This window comes from Syngnathus typhle, linkage group LG1 (genome assembly GCF_033458585.1).
Source record: "Syngnathus typhle isolate RoL2023-S1 ecotype Sweden linkage group LG1, RoL_Styp_1.0, whole genome shotgun sequence".
Lineage (NCBI taxonomy): Eukaryota > Metazoa > Chordata > Actinopteri > Syngnathiformes > Syngnathidae > Syngnathus > Syngnathus typhle.
The window spans coordinates 2,590,029-2,615,540 of NC_083738.1; the positions used below are offsets into that span (position 1 = coordinate 2,590,029).

Consider the following 25,512-nt stretch of genomic DNA (forward strand, 5'->3'; position numbering starts at 1 on the left):
CCACCGCGCTCCGTGCGCGCACGGGACAGCAAACGAGCAGGTGATCGAGCAAGCCTTGTCTGATACGAGAGCATTGCGGTCGCATGGAGCGTGTTTGAAGTGAACAGCAGAGAAGAAAGGAACAAGGCAAAGTGTTGTGAAATAAAATATTACCTGTAATACGGATTTAGGTAGAGAACTGAACTTTCGCTCTTTATATAGCTGACGTGTCTTGCGCATCCGTTCTGCGCATCTGTAATGGCGGCCTCCGTATGATATCCGGTTTGCGTGTGTGCGCGTGTGTGCGAGAGCGAGCGAGAGAGAGAGCGCGAGAGAGAACGCTCAACCGTAGCGCGCCGCCGACCGCCCAACTGCACCGCGCTGGTCGATTATTGTGACAGAGCCGTCGCTGAAATTTAGAAGATATTTTTAAAGTCCTGATGTACTTTCTAAAATTTAAGTGGACCTCAGTGCGCACTGCGCAGGGAGCTTAATTTGGTGCGGTCGCGCAACCGCAGCGCGCCGGGCGCTCACTGTCGCATTGCTTAAAGAGCGCCTTTGTGTTTTAGGATGAACAGCAGAGACCAAAGGAACAAGGCAAAGTGTTGTGAAATAATATTATTACCTGTAATACGCATTTTGTTATTTGCTGATTGAAACTACTATTAAACTGTGAATTGAAACTAATAGGAAGAAAACAACTCTCGCTCTTTATATAGCTGACGTGTCTTGCGCATCCGTTCTGTGCATTTTATTTCACAACACTTTGCCTTGTTCCTTTCTTCTCTGCTGTTCACTTCAAATACGCTCCATGCGACCGCAATGCTCTCGTATCAGACAAGGCTTGCTCGATCACCTGCTCGTTTGCTGTCCCGTGCGCGCACGGAGCGCGGTGGTGCGTTTACGGGCAGTCGGAGAAATCAACGCCAACAAAAAAAATTACATCCAGCCTAGTTAAGACCATACCAAAGACTATAAAAATGGGACCCATTGCCTCCCTGCGTGTGTGACGATCATTGGGACTTAAAAAAAAATAATAATAATAAAAAAAAAAAATTAAAAAATTGTTTGTACCCATGTATAATGCGCACCCCGGATTTTAGGACAATAAATTAGTTAAATTTTGCGCACTATACACGGAAAAAAAACGGTAGTTTGTTTAAAGTAGCAACGTGTATGTTGTTAGACTTTGGTAGTTTCCGATTTTCTAGGGTAGCAGGGGGGTGGGGCGGAAAGAGCGATCCAGGGCGCTTGCGTGTAATAGCTCACATGTTGAGCTCTTGATTTGTGAAATGAAGAGCCAGTTACCAAACCCATGTCTTGCCTGGTACTTTGGTAACGCTACATTATAGTTATATACGTAGATCTGTGGAATGATTGGAGCCGCCAACTGACACCTAGGTCCAGAATCGACAGCAGGTTTTTTTTGTTTTGTTTTTTTGACACAGAGTTTGAATATTCCGGTGGATGTAATGATTTGGAGTGACACGGATGGTTCGTTAAAATTGTTGTTTATATTATATTTATTTGATATATCTAGTCTGGGGGGCTCGGTGGCGCACTGGGTAGCACGTCCGCCTCACAGTTAGGAGGGTGCGGATTCGATTCCACCTCCGGCCCTCCCTGTGTGGACTTTGCATGTTCTCCCCGGGCCCGCATGGGTTTTCTCCGGGCACTCCGGTTTCCTCCCACATCCCAAAAACATGCTTGGTAGCACGCCCGCAACCCCCGTGGGGACTAAGCGGTTCAGAAAATGCATGGATGGATGGATGGATATCTAGTCTGACGTCAGCGGCCCACGTAGTTCCGGTATCAACAGTTGTGTGGTTTTTTTTAAGTGACACGGAAGACGAAGATTCTGATGAATTTATTGATTTGGAGTGACACAGATGGTTCAATAAAATTGTTGTTCATATTACGTTTATTTGATATATCTGGTCTGACGTCCGTGGCACACGTAGTCTTTCCGGCGTCAACAGCTGTGTTGTTTGTTTGTTTGTTTGTTTGTTTTTCAAGGGACACGGACGTCGAAGATTCTGATGGATTTATTGATTTGGCGTGACACGGATGGTTCGCTAAAATTGTTGTTTATATTATTGTTGTTTCATACATAGTTTATAAATTATATATTTTATGTGGGCCTGTAGAAAAATGTGAACTGCAACGCGCCGCTGACATCGAACTTGTTGACATAAAGGAGGACCAACTCGATTGATGGCTTCAATGATTTGGAGTGACACAGATGGTTTGATAAAGGTGTTATTTATGTTATAGTTATTTGAATAACTGTTATTGTTACATCAGGCCCGTTCTCAGCTTCTCATTTGTGTTTGTCACGTTAGCATACCGCAGTGCTTCTCAATTATTTTCTGTTACGCCCCCCCCCTAGCAAGAAGAAAACTATTCGCGCCCCCCCTCCCCACCGTGACTATCCTAACTTATCTTGTAAGTCGTAAAATGTTGCACTGTTGCAAACGTGACAGAAGTAACAATGAGAGCGCCACTGCCCCCTGCTGTAGTAAATGCGCAATTACACTTTATTCTAGTACTGCCAAAAAAAAAGCCTGTTCCCCAGGGTCACACGCGCCCCCCCAGGTATAGCATCGCGCCCCCCTATTTGAGAAGCACTGGCATACCGTATCGTTTAGCCTGTTGTTGCTCGTTCATGTCTGTTCTTGGTGTTGGATTTTGTCTCATAAATTTCCCCCAAAATGCGACTAATACTCCGGAGCGACTTATATGGGTTTTTTTTCCACTTTATTGTGCATTTTGTGGTTTATGTGACGTATATTCCGGAGCGACTTTTAGTCAGAAAAATACGGTAATCATTATCTAACAGCTAGACAGGATTCAACGATCTAGGTTGACCATTAATTAGGATGAAAGGTGACATGTTCGCTACAAATTGATGGTGGTATATTCTATCCAGGGCTGTGGACTCGGAGACTCTGACTCGGTCGGACTTTGTCATTTTTGCCGGACTCTGACTCGGTGATGATTTTGACCGAGTCCACCGAGTCCGACAATAAAAAAAATACGTTCAATCTTATTTTCATCATGCTGCTGAGAATGCGCGTAGGAATACTGTCCACAGCCCTACTTGCTTGTTATGAAGACAAATTTAGTTGTTGCGTGCGTGCCCGCGCCTGCCTGCGTGCGTGCGTGCACGTACAAGACCCACAATGCCCCGCGCGCAGCCAAGATGGAAGACGCCGGGAGCAGCGAGAGAACAATGTTTTGCCTCTAGATTTGGGGGGAAACGGAGCGTAAGTTACGATCAATGCGGCCACATTGAGTTGCACTTAGGCTAATGTTTACATTATGTACCAATGTCAAGGACGATTATGTCACCCATCTTATATCTTTGATGTGTTTCGATAGTTGTGGGGTCGTCACTAATTATTTGTGTTTAGATAAATGTCTGAGCTATAATGGTGTAATTAATGATTAAAATTTGAAAGTATCTGTTTATTGTATTCGTTTATATGTTTAATAAAGACAAAGCCATCACAAAGCTGTTGTAATTATTTAGATTTTGATCTAAATTATCCTTGAATAAAGACTAAGCAGTCACATGAATTAACAGAAAAAAAGGATAGCCGGAATCGGACTCAGACTCGGTGGTCAAGAGGCCGGACTCGGTGCAAATGTCTGACCGAGTCCACAGCCCTGATTCTATCAACATAATTGGTTGATATTGGTAGCTTGTTCACCATTTTAGTTTATCAATACAGTAATCCCTCGCTACATCGTGGTTCGTTTATCGCAGTTTCACGACATCGCAGACTTTTTTTCCCAAATTAAAAAAAAGGAAAAGTCAAAATAAAACTTCTAAATTGAGGAACTATGGCACAAAACCTGCCCACACGCCAGCAGAAGGCAAGGGGTGCCCACACGATTGCAGTGCGTACAATTGTACATTTTTACAAAAAAAAAACGTTATAATAATAAGAGTTCTAAAAACATTAGATGTTGTACCTTGTTATAGAAAAATTGTTATAATAATAAAAGTTCTAAAATTGCTACATTGCGGTTCGTTTATCGTGGTTTTACGACATCGCAATTTTTTAATTTTGAAAATTTGTGAATAATTTCACATATAAGTCACCCCTGAGTATAAGTCGCCCCCCACACAAACTATGAAAAAAATGACAGTCCGAAAAATACGGTATGTGGATAAATATGGATTAATTCCAGATTATTTTAAAATATTACTTGTAATAGAAATCCCTCATGTTTCTCTTCAAACTGCTCTTAAGGGGTAAGGATGGGGCTTAAAAATCAGCTGTTTCCAGCAAACAAATAAACACTGCCAATTCATATTTGTAGTCTCGTACAATTGCACTCTTTACCTACAAACTGATATACAGTGGAATCTCAGTTAACGAACGCCTCTGATAGCAAACAATTCGGATAACGATCATAGATTTCGCAACAACAAAAAATGCCACGGTTATCAAACAACGTCTAGGTTAGCGAACAGCTATGTCACCCTCTGCGAGGAATACAAGACCGACGAACAAAAACGGATGTTTGTCACACCAGAACACACCCGCCTGCAACATACCCTTCAAACCTTAGTTTAGTGGTTCTTAACTTTGTTGGAGGTACCGAAACCCACCAGTTTCATATGTGCATTCACCGAACCCCTCTTTAATTAAAAATCAAATTGTTTCAAATTCAAGACATCACGTTTTTTTTACTGGGGCACAAAATGAGCCATGCATGAACGTCGCCTTGTTCAAAGTACAAAACCAACACAATGCATGAACTCAAAACAAATTACATACCTGCAAATAAGTGTGACTTCTGCTGTTGCCTTTGCAAGACCAGTTTAGATATGCGTCATCACAAATTTACACGATAAATCAGGTGTGTTCGGACCAGTGGAGGCTCTGCTGAAACCCTGAGACAGACTGGGTACGATCAAACCCAGGTTAAGAACCACTTCCTTAGTTTCAAGGGAGAATTGTGTATGTAACAATCACAGAATACTGCTCATGGCTCCAAAGAAGAGAAAGACTGTCAACAATCAATTTGAAAAAAGAAGCGATAGCTAGGTTTGAGAGGGCGTTGCATGTGTTGCATATCATGGCACAATACGGCATGTCGAAATCGACAATTTCAACGATTTTAAAGAAGGAACAGCAACAGACGCTTGACAAGTACTTTCCTTCGAAGCGACAGAGAAGGGAAGTGTACTGACGGCAGGGGATTCACCCTCCAAGCAGTAACCCCCGCCCACCACCACCACTGCCGCCATTCACTCGCCCACGACATAACTTTGCAGTCAAATCGTCAAGTTTTCCTTTGTTTACTCCATTTTACTGTACCATAACTGTTCTCTTTTTTTGTGTTAAATAAGAGGACGCAGGCGCTGAATGTTCGCCGCTCCTCCACCAGAGTTAGCTTAGTTTTAGTCCCTTTCTTTACTTTTCAAAATCAATTTTAAAGTTAGTATTTTAGTGTTTTTTGCTACCTTTTGGCATCTCTTTGCAACTCCCTGCATCTTTTGGCTGCCAGAATAGCAACAACCTCCACTACCAGCTGGCTGCCTGCTAGCAGCCCCCGCCAACGCATCCTGGCTAGCCTGGCTAATGACGCTCTCAAGACGGGCAAGTTTGAGTGCTTCCTGCGGCCTGACACGCGGCTTCCCATGATGTACATCGACGACTGCTTGCGCGCTACCCTGGAGGTGCTGGAGGTGCCGGCCGACACGCTCAGCATGCGCACGTTCAACATCAACGCCATGAGCTTCTCGCCCAAAGCGCTGGTGCGGGAGCTGCGCAAGCACGTGCCAGAGCTGGAGGTCTCGTACAACGTAGACCCCGTCCGGCAGGACATCACCGACTCCTGGCCGATGGACATTGACGACTCCAACACCAAACGCGACTGGGCCTGGAAGCACGACTACAACCTGCCCGAGCTGGTGCAGACCATTCTCAACTTCCTCAGCGGCGACACGCGCATGGCTCACGCCAAGTGGCAGCGCAGCGCCTGAGCTAAGCTAACGCAGCTTTTTTGTACGTAGTGTATACAGGACTGTCTCAGAAAACTAGAATATTGTGATAAAGTTCTTTACTTTCTGTAATGCAATTAAAAAAACAAAAATGGCATACATTCTGGATTCATTACAAATCAACTGAAATATTGCAAGCCTTTTATTATTTTAACATTGCTGATTATGGCATACATCTTAAGAAAACTCAAATATCCTAACTCAAAATATTAGAATATTATGAAAAAGTATACTAGTAGGGTATTCAACTAATCACTTGAATCGTCTAATTAACTCGAAACCACTGCAAGGGTTTCCTGAACCTTGAAAAACACAGCTTGGTTCAGTAAACTAAATCACAAGTATGGGGAAGACTGCTGATCTGACTGCTGTCCAGAGGATCATCATTGACACCCTCCATCAGGAGGGTAAGACACAAAAAGAAATTTCTCAAAGAGCAAGCTGTTCAGAGTGCAGTTTCAAAGCACATCCACAAAAAGTCTGTTGGAAGGGGGAAATGTGGCAGGAAGCGCTGCACAACCAAGAGAGATGACCGCCGTCTTAACAGCATTGTGAAGATGAAATGGGCTACAATTGCCGTATTCCCATGCTCAAGCCACTTCTGAACTCAAGACAACGGAAGAAGCGTCTGACTTGGGCTATGGAAAAGAAGAGTGGTCCAAAGTCCTCTTTTCAGACGAAAGCAGGTTTTGGATTTTATTTGGAAGTCAAGGCGCCAGAATCTGAAGAAAAGGCTGGAGAGGAGCAAAATCCAAGTTGCTTGAAATCCAGTGTGAAGTTCCCACAGTCAGCAATGGTTTGGGGAGCCATGTCAGCTGCTGGTGTTGCTCCACTGTGTTTCATCAAGTCCAGAGTAAATTCAGATTTTAGACCACTACATGCTTCCGTCTGCTGAAAAGCTCTATGGAGATGATGATTTAATTTTTCAGCATGATCTGGCACCTACCCACAAGGCCAAAACCACCAGTAAATGGTGTACTGACCATGGCATTACTGTCCTCGATTGGCCTGCCAATTCCCCTGACCTGAACCCCATTAGAGAATTTCTGGGGTATTGTAAGAAGAAGCTGAAAGACACCAGACCCAACAATGCAAATGAGCTAAAGGCTGCTATTGAAGCATCCTTGGCATCCATAACACCTCAGCAATGCCAAAGGCTGATTGCCTCCATGCCACGCCGCATTGATGCAGTAATCCGTGCAAAAGGATTCCCAACCAAGTACTAAGTGCATTAATGGAAATTTTCAAATGTTTGATTTGGTTTTGCTGTTATAAATCATTTTTTTTTTTTTACTTGGTCCGAGGAAATATTCTAATATTTTGCGATTTTCTTAAGCTGTAAGCAATGCTCCCTGTGCAATGTTTAATGGGACGTCAAACGCTGCTTGTTCGCTTCGCTTCCGGGGGGGGGTATTGTTAATGGGACGTCAAACACTGCGTGTTTGCTTTGCTTCCGGGGGGGGGCTTGGTAATGGGACGTCAAACGCTGCGTGTTCGCTTCCATGTTGTTTATGCGCTGGATAGATTTTCTTGTGCGCTGAGAATGTGCGAGCAGTGCGCGATTGCGCACGCGCGCAGCTTAAAGGGAACATTGGCTGTAAGCCATAATCAGCAATATTAAAATAATAAAAGGCTTGCAATATTTCAGTTGATTTGTAATGAATCCAGAATGTATGACATTTTTGTTTTTTTAATTGCATTACAGAAAATAAAAAACTTTATCAGAGTATTCTAAATTTTTGAGACAGTCCTGTAAGTAGGTCACATTTTTTTTATCTTGATAATATGTTGTAATTGTGTCTACCGGATGTGAGTGAACACTGGCGCGACTTGCTGCCGGTCATTTTCTATGCTATTTTAAGTCTGTATGGCGACCTTGAGTGCCTTGAAAGGCGCCTCATAAATAAAAAATGTATTATTATTATTAAATTTTGATTTCAATTTGCTTTACTATTTCCTATGGGGACCGTTGCTTCGGACTGCGAACATTTCGGATACCAACTGACTTGTCGGAACGGATTGCGTTCGTTAACCAAGGTTCCACTGTATTCCACAATCGGGTCAGGGGCAAAATGTCACTGAGAAGTCACATGATTTGTTTTGTGCTCTTACCATGCAGACTGACGTACTCCCCAATCTTGTCAGCAGCTTCCTCTGATAAGCCTTTCTCATTCACCATCTCTCTCTTGACATCTTCCCATGGCATCTTGTGGACAATGGATCATAGATGAGTGGAAGATAAGCAGCAGCACATTAAAAAGTAGAGAACAGAAAAAAAGTCATTTAAGTTGATTGTCATAGGACTGAAAAGTATTCCAGTAGATAGTGACAAAAAAGTATTAAAGTTGGAATTTTATGTTTGAAAGAATCTACTGATCATAAAATGTAATTTCACCACCATCTATGCCAGGGGTGGCCAACCCGCGGCTCGCGAGTCACATGCGGCTCTTTGGCTGGTTTCATGCGGCTCTTTTACGTTCATATCAACATTTGTGTTTATTTTTCGTGCATATTTGCTTCGCTTGAGTTCAATATGGTATTTTGGTCAAACGCGCATGCGCGTGATGTGAAATCCCGCAAAGGAGGAGGGGCACACCTATTTGAGGAGTGTCAATTTTGCTCTCAAAATGGCAAGGAAAAAATGCACAGCTAAACGAATATATGACGATGAACACATGACGTTTATAACAGAGTTAAACTTGTTTTTTGTTGAACGCTATGGCAAGCCATTCTTCCTGATATGTCGGACGTCATTAGCGCATTTAAAAGCTTCAAATGGTCAGCGCCGCTTCAGCTCACTTCATACCAATATCGATCAGGACTTTGCAAAAGGGACTGAATTTCGCAAGCACAAGTTTGGACACTTTGAAAAGTCAGGCAGAAAAGTAGGTACAGTTTTTCAAAAAAATTACAAAGCACTCAGAGACTATCACACTTGCATTGTTTCAACTGGCTTGGAACATTGCACGGGCTAAAAAGCCATACAATGAAGTGGAGTTTGTTAAAAAATGCCTCAGTGACGTTATTGAAATCTTGTCTCCTGAAAACGACAAACTAAAACGAATGGTCTGTCCCGCCACACATAGTAAGTGAAAAAACTTATTATGTTTATTATTATTATGTAAATTATGTTTTTGTTTGTGGAATTTGTTGAACTGAGAGTTTGTCTGTGTGAGACAATGCACACAATGTTCATTGTTGAAAATGTGGTCTGTGGGTTTAGTACTGTAGGAGTCAATTTGTCATTATCATGTTGGTGCGTGACATAATAATGTCACACAATAAATTTGGCTGAGCAGAGGTGTGTGTGTGTGTGTGTGTGCGTGTGTGTGCGTGTGCGTGTGCGTGTGTAAGAGGAAGGGATGGGGTGCTGCGCTCTCCTCCCTTTTCTCATGCTAAATGAATGTTTAGACTGTTATCCTGCCTATCAGAAATAATTTGGGTAAAAAGTATATAGGCTTGATCTGTTTACAAATGGTCGTGGCGGTGTCAACTTAAAATGCTCCTTTGCCAAGTGAAGAGGTAGTGTACACAAAGAAGAAATTCTGCCTACCTTGTCCAATTTGTCCACTGTTGAACAGATAGTACGGAACATATCACCTGGAACACCGCACACAGCAAACATCCCATCAAGGATGCGTCTGTCATTGACCTTAAACACGGATGTCCTTTTTTAATTACTTTTAAGTACAAATGATATTTAAAGATCTGTGTGATGTTACCTTGATGCGGAAGTCCCCAAGGTCCAACTCACTGAGGATTTCATGGACAATCCTTAAGCACTCAGCATCTGGAACCATGGTGTCATACTGGCCAGCAATGTCAAAATCCTACAACGCAGAGAATTAATAATGAAATGCATCCGTTATGAATTGACAACCATCTAACAACATCTAAGACCAACAAAGCAACAACAAAATTACTAGAGGGGTGCCTGCTCCACTATCAAATACTACTAACTAAAGAATAATAATTCAAACTAAGTCTTTGGCATAGATGAAGTGGCCGATGAAGTACGATTGATGATGTTTCCAGCCATTTGGAAGGATAACTTTTGTAAAAAAAAAAAAAAAAAAAAAAAAAAAGGAAAAAAAAGTCGGGCTCTCACTAACGAATCATTTTGGATTGATTATTCCGACGAGCCATTCATTGAATAATCAAGAAACCAGGGGAAAAGACATCAAGTCAACCCTTTTCTTGATCGATTTGGTTAAAGTGGTCAACCTTTTCCCCAGCCCCAGTAAAAACTGCAAAAATATTTAGCATTTCTCTCATTTTACCTCAATCTAAAATTGTTGTGTATAGTATACGTTTTGGTTACCAGCTAAAGTGTAAAAGGCAAAAATATCTACCTACCTACGTACATAACAACATAAATAATTTAACTAGATCTGCAAGCATGACTCACCATGACAACTGAGGAAAAACAGATCATCTTATTTTACCACACTGGAGTTGACGGCAAGCCTACGAACGTATTTAAATCTAATACGGCTGCAGCAGCGAAGGAGAGACGTCCATCCATCCATCCATCTTCTTCCGCTTATCCGGGGTCGGGTCGCAGGGGCAGCAGCTTCAGGAGGGACTCCCAGACTTCCCTCTCCCCAGCCACTTCATCTAGCTCATCCCGGGGGTACCCAAGGCGTTCCCAGGCCAGCTGAGAGACATAGTCTCTCCAGCGCGTCCTGGGTCGTCCCCGGGGTCTCCTACCGGTGGGACATGCCCGGAACACCTCCCCAGGGAGGCATCCAGGAGGCATCCTGATAAAATGCCCGAGCCACCGCATCTGGCTCCTCTCAACGTGGAGGAGCAGCGACTCTACTCCCAGTCTCTCCCGGATGACCGAACTTCTCACCCTATCTCTAAGGTAGGTGGTAGGTTCAACCATGGCGGTAAGGTCGAAGAGGAGGTTCCAGACAAAGTGCGATCCAAAGACCTCAACGGAGGGAGTGGCGGAGGATGACACTGTGAGTCACAATGGTACTGAAGGCGGACGAAGGCTGCAACAGAGGGTGGTCTCCAATCGTCATGGACCCATGCCATTGGATGCCGGCCCCTCTCTGCTAAGGCGCATCAGTCTCCCTACGTTAAAAGACATCACGCGCAGGCGTCCTCCTGAAGGGAACGTATTCCATTTTAGATCCTGGACAACAAAGTCCTGTGCCGATCAGGAAGTGGTAACGGGGGCAGGACAGTGAGGTCTGGCAGCCCCTAGCCACAACCTGGCACACAGGCAGTGGGTGTTAGATTCAGTCGTTAAGTTCTTGGACTGAGGCAGAAGAGCTTCTCGGCAGCTGCGCCCATGACTGAGCAGCCCTATTTAGGATCCACTCTGCTCATCCCATTTAGGGGAGGGGGTTAGAAAAGGTACCCTAAACATAGCCTGCCTCACAAAATCCTGTCTGGAATACCGCATCCAGAGGGATCACCATCACGCGGTCAGAAACAAAAACATGTACACATTGGAGCCTGGAACGTGCGGACCCTAACGGACAACCAAGCCAGTGATCGACCTGAAAGGCGAACTGCCATCATCTCCAGAGAGCTAAGGAAGTTCCAGATCGACGTCGCAGCACTCTCCGAGACCCGACTAGCAGATGAAGGGCAGATGAAGGAGGAAAAAGGTGGATATACTTTCTTTTGGAAAGGAAAACTTGCAACTGAGCCAAAAATCCATGGTGTGGGTTTTGCTATCAAGAACCGCCTCATCAACCACCTCCATGAACTCTCTGTGGGCATTAACGAGCGCCTAATGACCCTACGCCTGATGCTTGCCAACAATCAGATGGCCACGGTCATTAGTGCCTATGCACCAACACTTGATGCACAGGACGAAGATAAGGAGGCCTTCTACGCTGACCTAGACAAAGTCCTATCGGAAGTCCCCAAGGAGGATAAGCTAATCCTGCTTGGAGACTTCAACGCCAGAGTGGGACGAAACCACCACCTATGGAGGGGTACGCTGGGACGGAAGGGGTTGGAAACACAAACTCTAATGGCACATTACTACTAACCAAGTGCTCAGAACACAACCTGGTCATCACCAACACACTTTTCCGTCAAAAAAACAAGTTCAAAACATCTTGGATGCATCCTCGCTTCAAACTGTGGTATCTCATCGACTATGTCATTGTCCGCTCTAAAGACCGCCGCAATGTCCTAAACACCAGAGCAATGACCAGTGCAGACGACTGCTGGACCGACCATCGCCTCATTCGCTCCATCATGTCCATCCGCCTAATGCGGAAAAAGCGGATGCAGAAAAGACAATGCCGGCCAAGAATAAACATCGAGCTGTTGAATGACACCGCCTAGCAACAACAGCTGCAGGAGGCTCATAGTGCAGCGCTGCCCAACCACTACCCAGAGGATACTGAAACACACTGGAGCACACTTTCGACTACCATAATGAACACCTGCAAAAAAATCTTCGGGCACAAAAAGCGGACGCATCAAGACTGGTTTGATGAGAATGACACTGAGATCCAGCAGCTAATTAACAACAAGCGGCAAGCTTTCATCACCTGGCAAAATGACATCCACTGCAAGGTGAAAAGAGTAGCCCATGCCAAAGCGAAGGCAGCCGTCCAAACACAGGTTAGGAAATTGAAGAACCAATGGTGGACAAAGAAGGCTCTGGAGATCGAGCAGCTTGCTGACTCTGGAGACACGAGAGGCTTCTTTGATCCCACAAGAGCGGTGTATGGTCCCAGCCCCCGCTGCCTAACCCCCCTTCGCTCAAAGGATGGCCTGCTGCTGAAGGACAAGGAGGCAATTGCAAACAGGTGGAAAGAACACTACGAGGACTCTTAAACAGGGACACTATACCTGAGATGGAGGCTCTTGATCAACTACCACAACAGCCCACAGCTGAAAGCATGGGAGAGCCACCAAGCCTGAACGAGCTGCAGGATGCCATTGGGAAGATGAGGAACAACAAGGCTGCTGGGCCCGATGGAATTCCAGCAGAGGTCTTGAAGAAAGGCGGACCCCACCTTCTCAGGCACATCCATGCCCTGCTTCTTAAAATCTGGGAAGAAGAGGAAATCCCTGCGCAGCTCAGAGATGCCTTAATCGTCTCCGTATTCAAGAAAGGAGACAAGGCAGACTGCGGGAATTACCGTGGCATTTCTCTCCTCTCCACAATAGGTAAAGCCCTCGCTCAGGTTCTGGCCAACAGACTCACCCCCCTGTCAGAAATCATCCTTCCTGAGTCTCAGAGTGGATTTCGCCCAAGCAGAGGCACCACAGACGTGGTTTTCATTGTTCGACAACTGTAAGAAAAATGTCGGGAACAAAATCAACCACTATACATGGCCTTCATAGACCTCACCAAAGCCTTCGATTCAGTTAACAGTCAGCCCCTTTGGCTGGTTCTATCCAAGATTGGCTGCCCAGACAAATACATCGGAGTACTGAGACTACTGCATGATAACATGTCAGCCACAGTGCTCAGCGGCAGTGGAGACGAGACGGAACCCTTCAGGGTTGACACAGGTGTCAAACAGGGATGCGTCATCGCTTCAACAGTATTTTCCATCTTTATTGCTGCTATCATCCGCCATACAAGCAAGCATCTGCCCCACGGAGTCAAAATCATGTACAGAACTGACGGTCAACTCCTCAACATCAACCGACTCAGGGCTAAAGGTCAAACCACCACCATATCCATCATGGAGCTGCAGTATGCGGACAACAATGCCCTTGTGGCCCTGTCATAAGTAGACCTACAGAGTATTCTGTCTGCCTTCGCGAAGGCATACAAACAGCTTGGTCTGGCCATTAATATAAAAAAGACCCAAATCCTCCACCAACCACTACCAAACTGCAGTTTGCTTGTCCGCCCCCAAACATCTCTATTGATGACATCCGACTGGAAAAGGTTGACCACTTCCCCTATCTTGGCAGCCTCCTGTCATCTAAAGCCACCATTGATGATGAAATTGACCATCGCCTCAGCTGTGCCAGTGGGGCTTTCTCAAGGCTACGCAAGCGAGTCTTCAAGAATCGTGACCTCCAAGCAAAGACCAAAATCCTGGTCTACAAAGCTGTGGTCCTCCCCACCCTTCTGTATGGGTCAGAAGCCTGGACCACATACAGCAGGAACTTAAGGGCACTGGAGACCTACCATCAGAGATGCCTCCGGAAAATCCTCAGGATCAGCTGGAAGGACCGACGCACCAACATCAGCGTCCTGGAGGAGGCTGGGTTGCCTACCATCACTGCCACCATTGCCCAAAACCAACTGAGATGGATTGGCCATGTAATCCGCATGCCTGACTCTCGCCTCCCAAAACAAGTTCTTTATTCCCAGCTCACTGAAGAGGGCCCCGGGAGGTCAGAAGAAGAGGTTCAAGGACAACATAAAAGCAAACCTGAAGAAGTGTCACATAAACCTTAAAACTTGGGAAGACAAGGCCGCAGACAGGACGACGTGGAGAATCCTTGTCCGTGACGGCGCCGCGCAATATAACGTTGACCTTTACCATGCCGCTCAAGACAAACGCAGATGCAGAAAGGAGAGGGCCCCCACCAAGCAGGCCCAACCCAAACCCACCACTATTACATTCCCCTGTCCACACTGCACCAGAGTTATCGGGTCCAGGATCGGCCTCTTCAACCACCTGAAGACCCACAAAGACCAAGAAGGAGGACCGTCATACTAGACTACGAGTGACCGCTGATGATGTTAAGTGTACTGCTGCTAACACAGGAGTTTCCCCATTGAGGGAATAATAAAGGATTATCCAATCTAACCTAATTTAATCTAATGCCATGGTCAGTACACTATTTACTGGTGGTTTTGGCACTATGGGCAGGTGCAAGATCATGCTGGAAAATGAAATCATCTCCATAGAGCTTTTCAGCAGACGTAAGCATGTAGTGCTCTAAAATCTGCATTTATTCTGGACTTGATAAAACACAGTGGACCAAAACCAGCAGTTTACATGGCTCCCCAAATGATGAGCAGGTGAACCTACTGCGTTAAGAGCGTCTTTGTGTTTTAGGATGGCTTTACTGCTCCCACTTGCTTTCTTTGGTGGTATGATTAGGGGTTAATACAACCCTCAAAGTAACGAAAATACGATAACGGTCTGTCGACATCCGGGCCGCGCGGTTGGGTTTTTTCGGGTCCTCTCGGCTCATCTCGCGAGGTTCGACTTCCGAATTTTGTTCGACAATTGAACCAAAAAAATCTCTAATTTTTCGTGCGAATTCCATTTGTTCGAGAACCAGACGTTCGAAAACCGAGGTTTGACTGTACACATACATATCCCTAGATCTATCTAACTAAATAACTTGTCTACAAGTGATGAAAACCCAATCGCAAATTCACATTGTGGCGGTGTAAAAACACTTAGTTCTCCGCGTAAATTAACAAGTGGAAATGAAGTGACGAAAGTAGCGGCAAAATGCTGCCGAAAATAAGGCGGATGGTGTCGCATCGCTGCTGCCAGTTAGTTAGGTTTACAGAGGCAAGACGATTTCCGTAAGATGCCGTCGCGGGGGACGGGCGAATGCTCGCAATTGCCGAGGCTAACGTTGCCCGCTTCCCTACACCCCTCCCACGAGTCTACAATCCCCACCCCCACCCCCCCGCGCGAGTCGCTGAGGCTAACGTTGCCCTGCCATATATGAACAAAAATTTCTCAACGGATTTTCACGATTCACGAAAATGATACTTTTGACAGAAAAAACAGAAATCCGCGGATCCGCGGAAAATTCTCATCCTTGTTAATTGTTGTAAGTCACCTGAATGTTGTCAGTCACTTAAATGTACAGAGGCAGACAACAACCGGAGTCGAATTCCTTGTTTGGCATGCACAAACTTGGCCAATAAAAGCTGATTGATTGATATATTGATTGACTGACTGATTGAATTTTAGTGGATCCTCCTTTTGCAAAAACAACAGCCTCTAAATGCTTCCTATAGCTTCCAATGAGAGTCTGGATTCTAATTGAAGGTTTTGACCAGTCGGAACGTTTCTCCTTCCCAGCCAGAGAGGTGACATTCCATGTCCCAAGGGCCAGCTTCTGCAGCCGGGGATTGGACCGCCAAGGTCCCCGCCTTTGGCCGCCGCCCAGCTCGCTTTGCACCCGACCCTTTTGGCCCTCCTACAGGTGTTGAGCCCATGGGAAGGGGAACCCACGATTTCTTTTTGGGCTGTGCCACCATACCCTCGCCTTCAAGCCCTACCTCCAGGCCTGGCTCCAGAGGGGGGCCCCGGTGACCCGCGTCCGGGCTAGGGAATACTAGGTCCATATATTTTATTCATCATAGGAGGACTTCTGGCCAGTGCTTTGTCCGGACCATCACCTAGGATCCTTTTGCCATGGGTGACCCTACCAGGGGCATGAAACCCCAGACAACATAGCTCATAGGATCATAGGGGCACGCAAACCCCTCCACCACTATAAGGTGACGACTCATGGAGGGTTGACGACTCATGGAGGGTTGACGATTCATGGAGGGTAGACGACTCATGGAGGGTTGACGACTCATGGAGGGTTGACGACTCATGGAGGGTTGACGACTCATGGAGGGTTGACGACTCATGGAGGGTTGACGACTCATGGAGGGTTGACGACTCATGGAGGGTTGACGACTCATGGAGGGTTGACGACTCATGGAGGGTTGACGACTCATGGAGGGGTGACGACTCATGGAGGGGTGACGACTCATGGAGGGGTGACGACTCATGGAGGGGTGACGACTCATGGAGGGGTGACGAATCATGGAAGACTTGCCTCCACACATAGTTTGGGCTCTGGTACAAGCCCTCTCGAGAGGGGCTGGACTCTCTTCAACTCTGGAATTGCCCACAGTGAGAGGAGTCGAGCAGGTGTGGGCATTAGGGGTGTAAATCGCGGGTTTTGTCACGATACGATATAATATCGATATAAAGAACTTCGATACGATATTTGCCGATATCTTAAAGCCTGCTGCGATTCATTCACGATATATCGCGATATAGTTCTCTACGATCGATATATATTTTTTTTAATAAAAAATATAGAACAATATCCTGATTTAAAACAATTCATACGCAAAATCAACAAGGTACTGCAAACTCTTTATTTAGGAAATTACAAGAGTATTGTTGTATACAAATTGCTTACTTAAACACTTAACTTTGATGTCGTGTTTTTTCTTTAAATGTGCGGCGAGATTTGTGCTCCCTGAATATTTGATCACCGCATGGCAGGATTTACAAACTGCACGTGTCTTGTCCGTCGAGCCATCTTTTCTTTGGAATCCAAAGTGCTTCCAAACGAATGACTTGAAGCCTAAAGGGGAGCAAATTTCCTCGTCTTTCTGGACACTAGCCATAGCACCAGCCCAGGAGCCGCGTACTAGTTGTCGCCTCCCCTTTTACGTGCGTGCTCTCCTCACAACACAACACGCGCGCACTGCTCCCGGAAAGAGGAAGCAAGCAACAATGAACTGGATTTCAAAATAAAGTCGCGTCTAATGTCCGAGGTCAAACACGGCGATATAAATCGATGTTTACCTTTAGCATCGATGCCAATAAATCGTAGAGCATTATATCGATTAATCGATGTGTATCGATGTATCGTTACACCCCTAGTGGGCATACTTATTACTGGCTGGGTGCCTGCACATTGGGGTTCACCCCGGTGAAGGAGAGGGTAGCCTCCCTCCGCCTTCAGGTTGGGGGACGGGTCCTGACTGTTTGTGCCTATGCGCCGAACAGCAGGTCAGAGTACCCACCCTTTTTGGGGTCCTTCGAAGAAGTGCTGGAGAGCGCTCCTTCTGGGGACTATCGTTCTACTGGGTGACTTCAATGGGCAATGACAGTGAGACCTGGAAGGGCGTGATTGGGGGGAACGCCCCCCTCCCCCAATCTGAACCCGAGCGGTGTTCTATTGTTGGACTTCTGTACTCGACATGGATTGTCAATAATGAACACCATGTTCAAACATAAGGGTGTCCATGTGTGCACTTGGCATCAGGACACCCTAGGCCGCAGTTTGATGATCGACTTTGTCGTCGTGTCATCGGATTTGCCGCCGAGTGTTTTGGACACTCGGGTGAAGAGAGGGGCGGAGCTGTCAACTGATTCGATGGTGAGGGAAGATGCCGGTCCGACCTGGCAGACACAAACGCACTGTGAGGGTCTGCTGGGAACGTCTGCCAGAATCCCCTGTCAGGAAGAGGAAGAGAAAAAAAAGAAAACCGAAAGTGGAGTGCCACTATAAAAAGATCTCCCACCTAAGGCAGAGCTTTTCCCACGTCCTGGAGGAGGCAGGGGACATTGAGTCCGAGTGGACCATGTTCCGTGCCTCCATTGTTGAGGCAGCCGACCGGTACTGTGGCCATAAGGTTGTCGGTGCCTGTTGTGGCGGCAATCCCCGAGCCCGCTGGTGAATGCTGGCGGTAAGAGATGCCGTCAAGCTGAAGAAGGAGTCCAATCAGGCTGTTTTGGCCTGTGGGACTCTGGGGGCAGCCGACAGGTACCAATGGCCAAGTGGTACGCGGCTTCGGCGGTTGCTGAGGCAAAAACCCGGGCGTGGGAGGAGTTTGGCGAGGCCATGGAGAATGACTTCCAGACGGCTTCGATGAAATACTGGTCCACCATCCGGAGTCTCAGGAGGCGGAAGCAGTGCACCGTCAACACTGTTTACAGTGGAGATGGCGTGCTGCTGACCTCTACTCGGGACGTCGTGAGTCGGTTGGGAGAATACTTTGAAGACCTCCTCAATTCCACCGACACGATTTCCATTGTGGAAGCAGGGCCTGGAGACTTTGAGGTGGACTCTCCAATCTCTGGGGTCAAAGTCACTGAGGCAGTTAAAAAAACAGATGGAGTTCTTAAAGGCTCTGGATGTTGTGGGGCTGTCCTGGCTGACACGCCTCTGCAACATTGCGTGGACATCGGGGACGGTGCCTCTGGATTGGCAGACTGGTGTGGTGGTTCCCCTCTTTAAGAAGTGGAACCGGAGGGTGTCTTTCAACTACAGAGAAATCTCACTCCTCAGCCTCCCTGGTAAGGTCTAATGAGGGGTGCTGGAGAGGAGGGTCCGTCGGGAGGTCCAACCTTGGATTCAGGAGGAGCAGTGTGGTTCCGTCCTGGCTGTGGAACAGTGGGCCAGCTCTATACCCTCAGCAGGATCCTCGAGGGGGCATGGGAGTTGGCTTAACCAGTCCACATGTGTTTAGTGGACTTGAAGGCATTCGACCTTGTCCCTCGGGAGGTTCTGTGGAGGGTGCTTCGGGAGTACGGGGTGCCGAGCCAACTGATAAGGGTGGTTCGGTACATGTATCATCAATGCCAGAGATTGGTCCGCATTTCCGGCAGTAAGTGGGATTTGTTCCCAGTGAGGGTTGGACTCCGCCAAGGCTGCTTTTTGTCACTGATTCTGTTCATGATTTTTATCGACAGAATTTCTAGGTGCAGCCGAGGCGTTTAGGGGGTCCGGTTTGGGGACCTCAGCATCGCATCTCTGCTTTTTAGAAACGACGTGGTGCTGTTGGCTTCTTCAGGCCGTGATCTCCAGGTCTCACTGGAGCGGTTCGCAGCAGAGTGTGAAGTGGTCAGGATGAGGGTCAGCATCTCCAAATCCGAGTCCATAGTCGGAAAAGGGTGGAATGCCCTCTCCGGATCGGGGATGAGATCCTGCCCCAAGTGGAGGAGTTTAAGTATCTTGGGGTCTTATTCACGAGTGAGGGGAGGATGGAGCGCGAGATCGACAGGCGGATCGGTGCAGCGTCGGCAGTAATGCGGACTCTGTACCAGTCCGTCGTGGTAAAGAGAGAGCTGAGCCAAAAGGCAAAGCTCTCAATTTACCGGTCGATCTATGCTGCTACCCACACCTATGGTCACGAGCTATGGGTCGTGACTAGGGGTGTAACGATTCATCGATACACATCGCTTAATCGATATAATGCTCTACAATTTATTGGCATCGATGCTAAACGTAAACATCGATTTACATCGCCGTGTTTGACCTCGGACATTAGACGCGACTTTATTTTGAAATCCAGTTCATTGTTGCTTGCTTCCTCCTTCCGGGAGCAGTGCGCGCGTGTTGTGTTGTGAGCAGAGCACGCACGTGAAAGGGGCGTCGACAACTAGTACGCGGCTCCTGGGCTGGTGCTATGGCTAGTGTCCAAAAAGATGAGGAAATTTGCTCCCCTTTAGGCTTCTTGTCATTCGTTTGGAAGCACTTTGGATTCCAAAGAAAATATGGCTCAACGGACAAGACACGTGCAGATTGTAAATCCTGCCATGCGGTGATCAAATATTCAGGGAGCACAAATCTCGCCGCACATTTAAAGAAAAAACACGACATCAAAGTTCAGTGTTAAAATAAGCACTTTGTATACTAAAATACTCTTGTAATTTCCTAAATAAAGAGTTTGCAGTACCTTGTTGATTTTGCGTATGAATTGTTATAAATCAGGATATTGTTCTATATTTTTTATTAAAAAAAAGAAAATATCGATCGGAGAGCACTATATCGCGATATATCGTGAATGAATCGCAGCAGGCTTTAAGATATCGGCAAATATCGTATCGTAGTTCTTTGTATCGATATGATATCGTATCGTGACAAAACCCGCCATTTACACCCCTAGTCGTGACCGAAAGAATGAGATCCCGGATACAAGCGGCCGAAATGAGTTTCCTCCGCAGGGTGCCCGGGCTCTCCCTTAGAGATAAGGTAAGAGGCTCGGTCATCCGGGAGAGACTCGGAGTAGAGTCGCTGCTCCTCCACGTTGAGAGGAGCCAGATGAGGTGGCTCGGGCACCTCATCAGGATGCCTCCTGGACGCCTCCCTGTGGAAGTGTTCCAGGCATTCCCACCGGTAGGAGACCCCGTGGACGACCCAGGACGCGCTGGAGAGACTATGTCTCTCATCTGGCCTGGGAACGCCTTGGGATGCCCCGAGACGAGCTGGATAAAGTGGCTGGGGAGAGGGAAGTCTGGGAGTCCCTCCTAAAGCTGATCCCGCCACGACCCCAGATAAGCGGAAGCGGGCGGGTGGACGGACGGTATTTTGACTATTTTTCTTTGCAAAACATCTCCAGTTCACGGTATTTAAGGTGGCCAGTTGCAAGTTGTCCTCTTTGCAACTTCTCTGAAGAATGGTAACATGGGAACCTCAAAACAACTGACAAATGACCTGAAAACTAAGACTGTTCAACATCATGGTTTAGGACAGTGCTTCTCAAATAGTGGGGCGCGCCCCCCTTGGGGGGCGCGGTGCTATTCCTGGGGGGGCGCGTGTGACCCTGGGGAACAGGCTTTTTTTTTGGCAGTACTAGAATAAAGTTTAATTGCGAATCTTCACAGCAGGGGGCAGTGGCGCTCTCATTGTTACTTCTGTGACGTTTGCGACAGTGCAACATTTTACGACTTACAAGACAAGTTAGGATAGTCACGGTGGGGAAGGGGGGGCGCGAATAGTTTTCTTCTTGCTAGGGGGGGCGTAACAGAAAATAATTGAGAAGCACTGGTTTAGGAGAAGGATACCAAGAGCTAGCTCAGAGATTTCAGCTGTCAGTCTGCATTCAGGAACATATTGAGGAAATGGAAGACCACAGGCACAGTTCTAATTAAGGTCCGGAGTGGCAGGCCAAGAAACATCTCAGATAAGCAGAGGCGAAGGATGGTGGGAACAGTCAAAGTCAACCCACAGAGCAGCTCCAAAGACCTACAACATGATCTTCATGCAGATGGTGACACTGTGCATCGTTCAACTTTTCAGTGCACTTTGTACAAGGAGATGCTGTATGGGAGAATAATGCGGCAGAAGCCTTTACTGCGCACATGCCACAAACAGAGTTGCTTGAGGTATCCTAAAGCAGTGGTCCCCAACCACCGGGCCGCGGACCGGTACCGGTCCGTGGGTCACTTGGTACCAAGCCGCACAGAATTTTTAATTTTTTTTATTTTAATCGACGATCAATTAATTTAGGTCAAGACGCTCGTCCCGGTCACGTGACCTGTTTCCCGAGTCGAGCCCGCAAAGCTAGCAAAAATGAGTAAGAAATTATTTTGCAAAATATAAAAAAAACTGGCAATTCTCTCCCAATTACATCCATCGGTGCATCTGTGTCTCTTGACACAGGTTAGTTCAGGTCAAGACGCTCGTCCCGGTCACGTGACATGTCACCCCAGTCAAGCCCGCGAAGCGACTAAAAATTAGCAAGAAACAGATGTTTGGAAAGCATCTTCGGAAATGGAAAAAAGCCCAATGAGGAGAAGGAAGAAGAGGTTACGACTTCTAAGAAAAGAAAAGCTGCATTTAAAAGAAAATTTCAGGAGTCCTACTTAAAATATGGATTTATCGCTACAGGTGACTGACGCGCCAAGCCCACTCTGAATAATATGTGGCGAGAGAATAGCTGACGAGGCATTGAAGCCTTCAAAACTGCTTCGGCACATGGGAGACCAAGCATCCTGCATTAAAAGACAAACCTTTGGAATGTTTTGAAAGAAAAACGCTTCGGGTGTCATTGTCTCCATTGATTGTTGAATTAGTGGGAGAACTGAGCTTGTTTCTCAGAAACAAGCCGGTCCCATCTAGGCATAATCGGTGAGTTTTATTTTTATGTGGTTTATATTTGGTTTTATGCCAGTAGTATCATTTTATTTCATCGTATTTATATATTTATTTTAAATGTATTATTTATTTATATAAATGTATTAAATATTTGACACGTTAACAGTCCGTGGTGCAAAAAAGGTTGGGGACCACTGTCCTAAAGCACTTTTGGACAAGCCAGATTCATTTTCGAAAGCTGTGCTGTGGACTGATGAAACTAAAATTTAGTTATTTGGACATAACAAGGGGCGGAGGAAGAAGAACACAGCATTCCATGACAAACACTTGCTACCGACAGGAAAATGTCGTGGTGGTTCCATCATGCTGTGGGGCTGTGTGGCCAATGCAGGTCATCCCGGACAACACCTCTCACCCCCTCCATGACATTATGGGGTCCCCGAGAAGCTCCTTCAGCAGCAGACTGTTACACCACGGTGTAAGAAGGAGAGGTTCCGCAGGTCCTTCATTCCCACTGCTATACAACACATGCAGCACCTGATCATGGGTTGGTTTCCTTCCATTATCTTGACCACTACTCGTACTTGTTTTTGTTTGTGCACTTGTCTTTGTCTGTATTATTCATTTTTACATTTTGCACATGTTTCTTGTGTTCTTGCACTCTTGTACGCTGCTGTGACAAGAAAATTTCCCTACTGTGGGATAAATTAAGTTCTATCTAATCTAATCTAATATACAAAATATTGATGTCATTTTTCAAAGAAGCTGTTGTCATTTTGAAAACTACGTTTTTTGGCAGTTGTTTTCTCATGTCTAAAGATGGTACAACCCATCGGATTGGATCCTTTAGGACAATGGTTCCCAAACTTTTGCAGGCTGGCACCCCCTTGGCTCCCCAGTGAATTCCTAGCGCCCCCCAAAGACACATATGGAAACAAACACCTCTTTCTTGATATTTGGTATGCTGCAATTTGAAAAGAGAAAGGTTAAACACAAATGTGTATTTCACAAATAAAACCCAATTTAGTAAACCAATTATTTTTTAGCAGTTTTAACTGTTTCAGCAACATAGAATGGTAAATAAACATTCCACCAGTAACCTTCATTGTCTCGCACTTAATATTAATGGGATGGATGTGCTTGGTGCAGGGACATAAGCTTCTCAACATCAGGCTGGAACTCACTAAGAAGTCGTAGATCCCCGGGGTCAGTAATTTTCAGTCGGTTTCTTTGCTTGGAAAGAAGTAAGGCGACTGCACTGAAGCCCCGTTCTACTATATATGATGTTGGGAAGGCAATAAAGTACATCTTGACCTTGTTCCACAGCACTTGATAGCAGTCAGAGACTCGTCCTGCTGATCGTGTTGTGTACAAATCGTCAAACAAACGTTCAAACTTCTGACTTCGACTTCGGACTGCCGCCCCCCTACCGCCCCTTTCTTTCTCACTGCCCCCCCCCAGATCTTTCCACCCCCCCAGGGGGGCGGTGGCGCCCACTTTGGGAACCACTGCTTTAGGACAAGGGTGCAAAAGTATGACCTCTGTAAATGTGCAAATTTCAGCCAAAATTAGACATTAATACATAACTCTTATCCTGTTCATTTTAGACATGGGCTGGGATGGATTTTTTTTGTACATCTCAGGGTGCTACGCGTGTCTGCCAATTTTTACAGTTCTAGGTCATTGGATCTTTTTCCCCACTCTAGGTAGCGCTACAGAGCAATTTTGCTCATGACAACTTCAAAATAGCAAATTTTTCATCAGGGCTGATGAATGTACAACATTTAGTGAGTTTCCGTGCATGTTTTGGGTGTCAAAATAGGATAGGATGCTTTACTGAGAAAAATTAAAAAATAATTCCTAAAAAAAAAAAAAACTCACAGCGGTCACTACTTAGGCCTAGGGGTGTAAATCGCGGGTTTTGTCACGATACGATATAATATCGATATAAAGAACTTCGATACGATATTTGCCGATATCTTAAAGCCTGCTGCGATTCATTCACGATATATCGCGATATAGTTCTCTACGATCGATATATTTTTTTTTTAATAAAAAATATAGAACAATATCCTGATTTATAACAATTCATACGCAAAATCAACAAGGTACTGCAAACTCTTTATTTAGGAAATTACAAGAGTATTGTTGTATACAAATTGCTTACTTAAACACTTAACTTTGATGTCGTGTTTTTTCTTTAAATGTGCGGCGAGATTTGTGCTCCCTGAATATTTGATCACCGCATGGCAGGATTTACAAACTGCACGTGTCTTGTCCGTCGAGCCATCTTTTCTTTGGAATCCAAAGTGCTTCCAAACGAATGACTTGAAGCCTAAAGGGGAGCAAATTTCCTCGTCTTTCTGGACACTAGCCATAGCACCAGCCCAGGAGCCGCGTACTAGTTGTCGCCTCCCCTTTTACGTGCGTGCTCTCCTCACAACACAACACGCGCGCACTGCTCCCGGAAAGAGGAAGCAAGCAACAATGAACTGGATTTCAAAATAAAGTCGCGTCTAATGTCCGAGGTCAAACACGGCGATATAAATCGATGTTTACCTTTAGCATCGATGCCAATAAATCGTAGAGCATTATATCGATTAATCAATGTGTATCGATGTATCGTTACACCCCTACTTAGGCCCTAATAATTCCTAGAAAAACAATAGCAACCTCACAGCGCTTGCTGCTCGGGCCCTAATAAATAATATTTTGGAGGACGTTCTCGTCAAACATTTGTACATTCTGGTAATATCAGAAAACTTCTAATAGACCAAATGGGGTAAATCAGTAAAAGCTTAACAGCAGAACTTGGATAGGGCAAATGGACTCACACACTGGTAAAACTCTCGATAGCGTCCACGGGTCATAGCAGGGTTATCACGGCGGTAAACCTTAGCAATATGATAGCGCTTGATGTTGGTGATCTTGTTCATCGCCAGGTAACGAGCAAATGGCACCTGAAAGTGAGGGTATTAAGG

At 46.0% G+C, this 25,512-nt stretch overlaps 1 protein-coding gene across 8 annotated transcripts in view; it reads right to left on the reverse strand.

The window, feature by feature from the left end:
- hars (histidyl-tRNA synthetase) overlaps positions 1–25,512 on the reverse strand; it is a 94,827-nt gene that overhangs the window by 53,393 nt on the left and 15,922 nt on the right. For 7 of the 8 annotated variants that reach the window (XM_061285633.1, XM_061285618.1, XM_061285645.1 and 4 more), the window contains 4 exons: positions 25,366–25,491; positions 9,721–9,828; positions 9,552–9,650; positions 8,111–8,204 (listed from right to left, as the gene is read on the reverse strand). In XM_061285633.1, the coding sequence (XP_061141617.1) occupies positions 8,111–8,204; positions 9,552–9,650; positions 9,721–9,828; positions 25,366–25,491 (427 nt within the window). The remainder of the gene's footprint in view (positions 1–8,110; positions 8,205–9,551; positions 9,651–9,720; positions 9,829–25,365; positions 25,492–25,512) is intronic. The other variant, XM_061285647.1, reaches the window with a different exon arrangement.